Source organism: Herpailurus yagouaroundi, unplaced genomic scaffold, assembly GCF_014898765.1.
Source record: "Herpailurus yagouaroundi ecotype Mexico unplaced genomic scaffold, PumYag 410, whole genome shotgun sequence".
NCBI lineage: Eukaryota > Metazoa > Chordata > Mammalia > Carnivora > Felidae > Herpailurus > Herpailurus yagouaroundi.
Window position 1 is genome coordinate 2,117,377 of NW_024412627.1, and position 10,110 is coordinate 2,127,486.

A 10,110-nucleotide genomic window follows, 5' to 3' on the forward strand; every position below is an offset into this window, starting at 1 on the left:
TGTTGTTAGTGAGTCCTTGGATATGTAAGGCTGTGTTGATTTTACCGGGCACGCTCACATCCAGTGTCCTCTGAGAGCCTCACATCAATTCTGGGATGTGGAGGTTTTTAATTTTTTTTTAACGTTTACTTATTTTTGAGAGAGAGAGCGAGAGAGTGCAAGTGGGGCAGGGACAGAGAGAGAGGGAGACAGAATCCAAAGCAGGCTCCAGGCTCTGAGCCGTCGGCACAGAGCCCGACGCTGGGCTCGAACCCACGAACCGTGAGATCGTGACCTGAGCCGAAGTCGGCCGCTTAACCGACTGACCACCCAGGCGCCCCGGACGTGGAGGTTTTTATACCCATTTTACAGATGAGGAAACAGGCCCCAAGGTGCTCTGTGACTTTCCCAAGACCCCAGGTCAGAATGCAGAGCCAGCACCGGACCTGGTTTGTCCAGATCCGCGCTAATGTCCGGTATTTGAGGGGCCATAGCTGGGCCCGGCTCCCCCACCCGGTGCGTCCAGTCTCAGGCTGGTCCTCACATGCCGAGGCCGTGTCCCCTTGGAAAGGAACACCTTAGCAGTTTGTCCTCCACTCTCCAAAGCGTCAGCCACAGATTCTGTTCCTGCCGCCAGCAGTCCGGTGAGACCGCTCTTTCCCCGCCATCTGTCTGCGCGGCTCCTCCCCTTTCCTTGAAACTGGTCACCTCCTCCCCACACACCCACCCCTGTTGGCCTCTGTGCTCATTTTCCCTGGCATGTCTAACTTGGCTGTCGCTCTTCCGGCTGCCCAGGGCAGCGGACGGCCATTCTGCCCGCCAGCCCCAGCGTCCCCTGGGCCACGCCATCAGCGTGACGAGGCCAGCGGCCGCCAGGGTGGCACGCAGCTGCCAGCACACTGCTTTGGGTTATGGCAGCTTAGAGGCTCCCCAGATATCGCCGCCTTCCCCGACAGCGTGAACTCCCTGGAGGGCGTGTGCGGGGACGTCCGGACGCCCGACAAGCTCATCGACCAAGTGAACGACACCTGCGATGGCAGGCACATGTGGCTGGCTCCCATCCTGCCGGGCCTGGTGGGTTTTCGGGGACTCCCCGCCCCGGGGTGGGCAGGGCGACTTTGTGTCCTTGGTCTCCGTGACGTGTCTTTGTTCCAGGCGAGTGAATCTCCAACGAACCAAAATGCCCGAGGGCCGTCAGGGAGGCTCACGTCTAGCTAACTAACACTCTGACGGGCACTCTTCGGGGCAAGTTCTTTCTCGGTGCGCTTGGGGTGGTTGCAACAAGAGGCCGCCCACATGGGACTCTGGAGGGCCCGTGCAGCAGCCCCCTCTGTCCTCCCAGCCCCATCCTCTGGCCTCATTCCCTGTGTCCGCCCCGCCTTGAGAGCACCGGGCACCGGACCCCGACCTCTGGCCCCAGTCTGCCTGTCAGCTCTTCAGCGGACTCAGTTTTGCAGACCTCAGACCCTCCCACTGGTCCTGCTGGTCACCGGGGGACCTGGGGGTGGCCTTCACCCACCCGGCTAGAGAGAGAGGAGACAGGCCGGCCGGGCAGGTCGTTGTAGCCCCGCGCCACCCTCATGCCTAAGTATGCGAGTGCCGCAGGCCCTGGGGCACGCCTGTGACGGCGGAAGTGTCCCCTCCCCCTCCACGTGACTGGGCAGGAGGACTGGGAGGTACATTTGGCCCTCAGAGCACAGAGACAGCATCAGCAGCTCTGTTGGGGAGCTCTTCCAACAGTGTCCCCCGTGAGCCCCGAGCATCCGTCCCCCCTGAGCGGAGGCCAGCCCCACCGCTGCAGAGGAGAAACACGTAGGTCTCTCGGCCCTGAGACCCGGGCCCCACCCGCCCACGGCCATCTGGTGTTTGGCCAGCACGTGTTTTCCCGTCGTCTTTCACTTGGCTTTTGGTGTGAAGTCGTCTGTCCAGCTGTCACTCTCCCAGCTGGACTCGAATGTTTGTTTGTTGTTGTTGTTACTGTTGTTGTTGAGAGAGTACAAGCTGGGGAGGGGCCGAGAGAGAGGGGGACAGAGGATCTGAAGCGAGCTCGGTGCTGAGGGCAGAGACCGACTCGGGGCTTGAACTCACGAACCCTGAGATCATGCCCTGAGTCGAAGCCGGACACTCAACCGACTGAACCACCCAGGTGCCCTTGGACTCAAATATTCGTATCTGCTTGAGCCCCTTGGGCAACTGAGTTTGAGGACCTTTATTATTTCCGTGGTGCAGTCAGAAGGCTGCCCCTGCCCCAGCAGTACCCTGACCCGCCCCCCTGCACTCCCGACATCCTCTGAGACATTCTGAGGATGGCCGGAGGCCGAGCCCCAGAGCCTGGGGCAAAACGGAGCCTGCAGCCTGCAGCCTGGGGCCAGCACTGACTGCTTATTGCTTTATTCTGTCGTGCAAGGGGCCCCCTGATATTGGAGAGTCTTGGTGGGGGCGGTGGGGGCGGGCGGGGGTGGGGGAAGCCGAGGGTCTGACCTTAGTAGCTGATTCTGCCACTGATCCTGACACCCCTCCACCACCCCTGCGCCAGGCAGAGATTCAAAGACACATGCTGGAAATTATCCCACACTGCTCTCAGGGCCTGCGCCGTGCTGCTCATTTGTGGTTGGGGGAAAGGACAGATCGGGGTCAAGGCCGTGCTGATCCCCGGAGACAGTGCTCCTTGACCTGGGGCCCGCCCCCTTGGCCCGCGAAGCGTCTGGCCTGACCTGGGGGAGAGGGAAGGGCGCACCCAATTCTCCGCGGGTATTTAGATGAGGGCCACGCCAGGCCCGAGAAAACAGGCCCTCCCGGAGCCAGCTCAGCGGTTTGTTGCAAACGCAGCCACACGTGACCGGACTCAAGATGGGCTTCCAGGAGACAGAAGGCAGCGGGAGCCCCACGCACCGCGGCCCCCAGCAGCCCAGGCACTGCCTCCCGCGCCCGCCCGGCTCACCCCTGCCCGCGTCTGGCGCCCCCCGCCCCGCCCCGCGCCTCTGTTTCCAAACATGCCCGTTTTAATGAGTTCTTGCCTCTGACAGGTGAACCGGGTCTATGTGATTTTCGATCTGCCTACCACCGTGTCAATGATCAAACTGTGGAATTATGCAAAAACGCCCCATCGAGGGGTGAAGGAGTTTGGCGTAAGTACTTATTAGCTGGGTTTTTTGAGATAATTATGCTGGTTGGTAATTAGGCTGCCGGCAATTACCATTCGTCGCCGCCGTTTGATTTACTCCTCTCCGTCGCTACCTTAGACACCACTGCCTGGTCCTCAGATGCAGGGAAATTCGCCGTCCCATCGTGAATTCAAAACCCGCCTCGAGTGATTTGAATCATCACCCTGAAAAAAAAAAAAAAAACCGAAAGTGGCTTTTCTTTCATCTTGTCTTTTCCAGTCATAGTGGTTTAGGGAGTTCTACTCTGGGGCCGGGAGAGCCGGGGCCTCGGGGGCCAGAGGCGCAGAGTTGCCTCCCGGCTCGGCCACGTGGGCTAAAGGTATTTGAAGCCTCCCCATCCCCGTCTGGCCGAGGGTTGCAAAGATCTGACACCATAACGCGGGCCGGGCTAGCGCGCGAGGCTCGGAGCAGTGACCTGCTTTGCCCGAGGCCGCGGTGGGGGGGGGTCCCTCCCCCGGCCACACGGTGCAGCGCCTCCTCTGTCTGTCCAGCTCCTGGTGGACGACTTGCTTGTGTACAACGGGATCCTGGCCATGGTGGGCCACCTGGTGGGGGGCATCCTGCCCACGTGCGAGCCCACGCTGCCCTACCACACCATCCTCTTCACCGAGGACGCAGACGTGTGCCGCCAGGAGAAACGCACCGCCATCAGGTGCGCCCCAGGCCCGCCCCACGGCCTCCCCCGCCAGCCCTAACGGGGACGGACGGCAGGGGTCGAACCTTCCTTCCTCTCCCTCCCCCCCAGCAACCAGGTGGAGGATCAGGACGTCCAGATGATGAACGAAAACCAAATCATTACCAACTCGAAAAGGAAGCAGAGCGCGGTTGACCCAGGTCAGTGTCGCCTCTCGGCCCAGAGCGTAGCCCTCGGGAGTTAAGGCTGAACGGTCGGGAGCCAGCAGCCCCTGCCCACCCCTCAGACCCCTCCGCTCTGCCCAGGAGCCCACCTGGCGGCTGAGCTGGGGCTGTGGGGGCAGAACCCCAGGGGCAACGTGCTTCCCACGTCCCACAGGCGCCTGTGACCCGGTGTGGCTTCCTGGGAGGCAGGCCCTTGGGGCGCAGAGGGAAAAGGCCCCGAAGGGCAGACGTGCTGTATGGAGACGGCTAGGAAACCAGTGGGGGATGCAGGGGGCGAGGGCTTCCCAGAGGAGGTGCTGTTTGAGCTGCACCCTAAGAGATACGGGGAGCTGGCCAGGCAGAGGGGACAGCGTGGCAAAGGCCCGGAGGCGAGGCAGCAGAGTCGCTGCAGGGGAGGGGACGGGTCGGCCTGCGGGTGCTGGGCTCCGGGGCTGCAGGCGGTGGCCTGGGCCGGCCACCAGGACGGTCCGGACTTCACCCCCAGGGCGTGGGGCCGCCCTCGGTGACTGAGGCTGGGTAACGTCCACCCCTCTGTACTCTCCCCGACAGCACTGCGCCCCAAAACCTGCATAAGCGAGAAGGAGACAGTGCGACGGTGGCGGTGCTGACTGGCGGAGGAGGGAGAGCCGGGCCTCCTGACCAGAGCCGGGCTCTGTCACCGGCCCTGCCCAGCACCCGTGTCGCCCGCCCCCAGACCTCAGCCTCGGCAGCCTGGACTCCGGGGGCTGGAAGAAGGAGTCCCGTCGCGAAAGGGGACTCGCGTGGCACGGCCTTCCTCTGCCTTGCGGCTCGGGGGCTCCCTCCCGGGACACCCAGCTCGGTGCCCTCCCGCAGGACCCAGCAAAGCAGGGCCACACGCACTCACGCCTGTCCCTGCTCAGGCCCAGATGGTGGGGTGGCCGGGGAGGGCTTGCTCCCAGCACGGAGTGTGGCTGTCCCGGGCCCGGGGTCAGGCCTCAGACCCCAACAGCAAGGGGAGGGGTGCCAGCAGCTCCCCGCCCCCCATGTCCCTCCGTCATCCGGGGTTCGGTGCAGCTGGGTGAGGGGGTGGGGCAGTTCCCTGGTCCCCCGAAGGTCTAGCCAGGGCCGCTGCATCCCCCTCACTCATCCCAGGCAAGGAGGACGGATCCCCGGGGACGTGTGTGTCTCACTGGGAAGAAGAAGGGGGCCATGCCCACCCGCCATGCTGCCAGGCCCACGTGGGACCCGCGGGTGGACAGCTTCACGCCCCAGAAGGCTCCGGACGCAGGGCAGGCCGAGGACCAGGGCCACAACCCCCCCTCGGGCCCCAGAGCCCACCTCCCCTTCCCCTTGAACTCTGTCTGGGGGAGGGCGGCTGCATCCCTGTGGTCTCACCACCGGCTTCTCTCACTCGCCTCCCCCAGTCTCGCCCGTGCCGGGCGCCCTTGCCTGCGGGCAGCGAGGTGTCTGGTGCCCCCACCCCTTCCCCCCCTCCCGGCAGCTTCCCCGCGAGTTGGAAATGTGCCTTGCACCCCCAGCCGAGTAGAGCTCAGAACGCATCTATTTCCATCTATGTAACAAGCCCGGATCAGGGACCTAATTGGTTTCCCAGTGGTGGGTAATTTCTCGTTCCAAATATTAATCCGTTGTTTTCCTGGCGCCCAGCCCGGCCCCGCCGCAGCGCTGTACTCGAAGTACGTTCCTATGCAACCGAGAGCCCGGCAGATACTTTATGAGCTTTGCAGCTTCCGCGGAGCAGCTATGCAAATGCGCTTTTCATTTGGAGCAGGGGCCGATGCAAAGACAAGGAATTGTTTCTCCCGGAGAAGATCCATCAGTGCTGCAGCTCCCCTGCTCACCTCCCAGATGGGGCGGGTGCCCCCGAGGCCTGTGGGCTCCCAGGAGAGCCGAGGCTTGGGGGGAGTCGGGGGCCGATCAGGCCGGCGCTTAGGGACCAAAACAGGTGCCACGACTTTAAAGGCTGTCACGGCTTCCCGTCCCCACCTGAGGCTGGGGCCCGGGTCAGACTGTCGGGGGGATTGCTCGAGCAGCGCACACGCTCCCAGAATCTCCACTGATGTTTATAATAATTGTATGCACCATGCAATTTAGGAGGGGGAGGAAAAAAAAGCTGTACAGGCATTAACTCTAAAATAAATTTCTATTTTTTTCTCTTGCAAGATCAATAAAAGATGTTATTAAGAATCTGGTCTGACGTGCTGGGTTTGGGGTCAGACGGAGGGAGCCTGTGCCGCCTCCAGGAACTGAGGCTGGCTGAGTGACACGGGGCAAGTCCCCTCTCTGAGCCCCCCACCACCCCCCCCCCCCGTCTCCACCTGCAAATGGGGGCATGATCCTGGGTAGACGATACAAGCCCACACGTATGTAGTGGTTGTTTTGTGTCCGGCGCTCATTTAATCCACATAACAACCCCACGGGGTAGGCACTATGATGATCCTCCTTTTACAGATGAGAGAATTGAGGCACAGAGCGGTTGAGCGGCTTGCCCGAGATACACAGCTTTGGAAGCCATCAGTGCGCAAATCCTGGGGCAGCCCCAGGAGAGCTGAGGCGGGGTGAAATCCCCGGGTCGGTGGCCCTGCAGTTTCCCCGAGGCTTATGTGGATCCTTGAAGCCAAGCCCCCTACCCCCCCAATGTCAGACTCCTGGGCCGCCTCCTGTGGTTTCCGGCTCCCCTGCTTCCCTCAGAGGTGAGCCTTGGTTGGCGGCTCTTGGCATCTGGAGAGAGCCGCCCTCGGGGGGAAGAAGGCTCATTTGGGGGCCGGGTGTCTGGGCTACAGCTCAGGTGCCAGGGAGCGCATTGGTGCCGAGCAGGGGGCCCCTCAGAAACCCCACCCCTTCCCCTGACCAGCCCCCCACCCCACCGCCTGTCTCTGAGCTCCTGCCCAGACAGAGGGGCCCTGCCCTGCCCTGCCCTGCCCAGCCACCCGGTGTTGGAGAGCCTCCCCCTACTGGAGGGCACGCAAGCCCTTCCGGCACTCCTGTGGGGTGGGAGGCCCGGGGGCCCTGCTCTGACGTCGTCAGGGAGCAAAGCTGGCCCAGGAGGGTCCCCTTAACAGGGCAGTGCAGGCCCCGACTAGGGGGTGATCGCGTCTCAGCTCCAATGGTCCGGAGATGCCTTCAAGGACTTTACGAGAAGCCAGAAATCCAGGTGTTTTTATTTTTTTTTTAATGCGAAAATCCAACTTTTAAATGTTGGCTCAGCTTAACCAAGCACACGCCAAGCGAGCCGAACGGGTTACAAGCCTTGTGTAGCCCACCCTCCACCCCAGCCCCCTCCCTGCCTCAGGATGAAGGCCAGCGCCCCTTCCCTTCCGGGTCCCCCTGAAAGCCGCAGTCCCCCCTCCAAGACCGTGGCTCCCCGAAAGCCCCTCAGCTGGTTCCTCCCCGGGAGGTCCAAGGAGGGCGGGGATCATGCCTTCAGACCCCCCCGGGGCACAGAGGCAGGGGTTGGCCCGGTGACCTGTGCGTGCTGGAGGTGACAGTCCCCCCTCCCCCCCAGCATCCCTGGTGGGAGAACAGAGGCGAATCCTGGTCCCTGTTCAGCCCCGGGCAGAAGTTTCCACGAAGCTATCCCTGTGGGCTCCGGGCCACGCCCACACCCGGTCGTGGGTCACAGCTCTCGGCCGAGGCTGACAGGAGAGTTCCAGAAGAGCAGCGGGGGCTCCGGAGGAACCTCCCCGCAGGCCTCTGTCCCCACCTGCTTCTGTTTGTTCATTTGTCTCCGGACGGTTCCGGCCCTGGACCCACGACCTCGGAAGGACCCACGTGGTCCCCAGGAGACCACCGGGGCTATTTCCGCAGTCAGGAGGCGGAGCGTTTGCCGCGACATCCTGGGTCCCTCTCCAAGCCTCACCTCCCACCCCACCTAGAGTCCCTTTCTGAGGCCCCCGGACCCACTTGGCCTCTGAGCAAAACAGCGGAACGCCGTGTGGCGGCTCAGCCCGCCCGGGTCCGGTGGCTGTGCGGGGTCTGGGCCCCATTACTCACGGCCACTGGAGCCCGGGCACAGGCTCTCCGGGACACCACACCCCCACAGCCCCTCCGTGTCAGGCCCTGCCTGCTTCCCTCACCGCCGCGGCCCTGCAAGGCGCCAGAGCCCGCGCGGGTGACGGTGCCGTCGGGCCCGGCGGGGTGGGGGGGTGGGGTGCCGGGCCGCCTGGCCATCCAGAGGGTTCTCCTGGGGCCACGCAACTCAGGCCTCTGGGGTCCGGTCAGCAACAGGCCCAGGCCCGGGGCCAGAAGAGGCAGACGTGGCCTCCGTCCAACGGGTCACGTGTCCCCGTGTGCCGTGCGGCTCACTGCAGGCGCGTCCCTGGACCTCCGTGTGATGCGAGGCGTTCATGACACCACCGCCAGGCCCCCAGCCTCCGGGAAACTGCTCCGCTCACAGCCGCTGCCGGAGGCCGACCTCTGGCAGTCACCTTTCACGACACCACCACAAAAATACCAACTTCACCCCCCGCACCTCCGGCCTCCGTCGGCTTCCCTTCCCAGACAGCAGGGGGCCGGCAGTGCCTGTCTCGGGGAGCTCTGGGCACCTTAGAGCACCTCCCGGAGGGCAGACACACCGGCCGAGTCCCACGACTAAGCCCATTTGCCGGGTGTGCAAACTGAGGCTTTCGTAATGAAATCGTGTCGCTGGGGCTCAGGACTTCAAGGCCGCCCAGCACGGGGCCCGGGCTCCTCACCAGAGTCACTCAGCGCCACCTTCCACCTGACCTTCCAGACCTTCGGGACGATCTCCCGGCCTCAGCTGGTTGGTCCACGAGGGGCAATGGCCTTAGAGCAGAGGCGGATGTTTTAGCCCATCTCCTCCTCCCCTCCTCCCCCTCCTCCTCCCCCTCCTCCTCCCCCTTCCCCTCCCCCTCCCCCCCCCCCCCGCCTCCCCCTCCCCCCCCTCCCCCCCCCCTCCTCCCCCCCCTCCTCTGCCAGCTCCTGCCCCTGCTCTGTTCATTCTCTCCACCCCCCGGCCTCCTCTCCCCAACCCTCCCTGCCTACACCCCCCCCCCATGCCGCCCACACTCAGCCTGGAGGTTTCCAGGGGGATCAGGAGGGTCCGAGGACGGGGGGCTTGGGATGATGGCACTTCTCCCGCACCAGACCCCCTTCCTGACCCGTCCCGGTGGCCGCCCACTCCCCTGCCAGGCCTCTGGCATCAGCCCAGCCACCGGCCTCCCTTAAGGCAGAGGCTCAGACGGTGTCGGTCCACGACGAAATGTGGCCCCAAAAGCAATTACCCGGCTATGGCGGGCGGGGCTGTGTGGGGACAGGGCAGAGGTCCCGCGCCGGGATTTCCTGTCTGTCCATGCAGTAAATCCCCGCACGGCGGAGATTGGTTTTTCCTCATGACTGATGGTCCCCGGCCGGGCTGAGTTTGTCCTCAATCCTGCGGCGAGATCGTCCACCGGTGCGGCGGAGCGATTTGTTCACTGCCCACAGCCCTTGAGCGACGGGTGAGCGGAGCTAAGCTCCAGCCCCGCCCCGCCCCCCAAGCGTGTGCCTCGGGCCGCGTCTCCGGTGCTTTGGGGTCACGGATTTTTCTAATCCAGCCACTCAGAGGACACCTGTTCCTGAGTCCCGCCGCTGCCCCGTGCGGCCTACAGTGTCCCTGCCTGCACGGCGTCAAAGCCCAAACAGGAGCCGCAGAGAAAAGCCAGCCCAGCCCAGGCGGCCCTCGGGCCCTCACCCGTCCCCAGGCCACACTATGGCTACTTACCTCGTCCCCGGTGCCACCGCAGCCTAAGCCCCCACCATCTCCCACCAGGCCCTGCTGCAGTCCCCTCTCTGGTCACCCTGCCCCCGCCTTGCACCCCACCTCCCAGGCCTTCCCCACGCGCAACCAGGAGGAACTTGCCCAGATGCAGAGCTGACCGCGTCCTCCTCTGAAAAGCCTCCTGCCAGTGGCTCCCTGTGGCCTTCCAGGTGAAGGGCGCACTTTGTGCAGTAACCCACACGCCTCGAAGGCTCTGACCCCCGACGACCAACTGCTCCGCAGCAGACCTCGTGCCCTCAGCCTGAGCTGCAAGCGCTGTGTCCTGTCACAGCGCCGCACCCAGCATTCCTCTCAACCCCAGGGCCTTTGCACAGGCTCTGGCTTCTGCCCAAACTCCCTGGCGGCTTCCTT

The 10,110-nt window shown here is 64.0% G+C and overlaps 1 protein-coding gene and 1 long non-coding RNA gene across 2 annotated transcripts in view; one reads left to right on the forward strand and one right to left on the reverse strand.

Moving 5' to 3' along the window:
* Positions 1-6,167, forward strand: part of KATNIP (katanin interacting protein) — a 200,623-nt gene extending 194,456 nt beyond the window's left edge. The window contains exons 25-29 of the mRNA XM_040463627.1: positions 914-1,053; positions 3,006-3,107; positions 3,635-3,795; positions 3,889-3,977; positions 4,551-6,167. Coding sequence (XP_040319561.1) covers positions 914-1,053; positions 3,006-3,107; positions 3,635-3,795; positions 3,889-3,977; positions 4,551-4,609 — 551 coding nt within the window. The 3' untranslated portion in view covers positions 4,610-6,167. The remainder of the gene's footprint in view (positions 1-913; positions 1,054-3,005; positions 3,108-3,634; positions 3,796-3,888; positions 3,978-4,550) is intronic.
* A 2,147-nt stretch (positions 6,168-8,314) lies between these two features.
* LOC121022499 (uncharacterized) lies at positions 8,315-8,820 on the reverse strand. The gene is made up of 2 exons (XR_005786973.1): positions 8,675-8,820; positions 8,315-8,407 (listed from the first exon to the last, which is right to left on the reverse strand). It is a non-coding gene; the product is annotated as an uncharacterized LOC121022499 (long non-coding RNA).
* Positions 8,821-10,110: the final 1,290 nt, after the last annotated feature.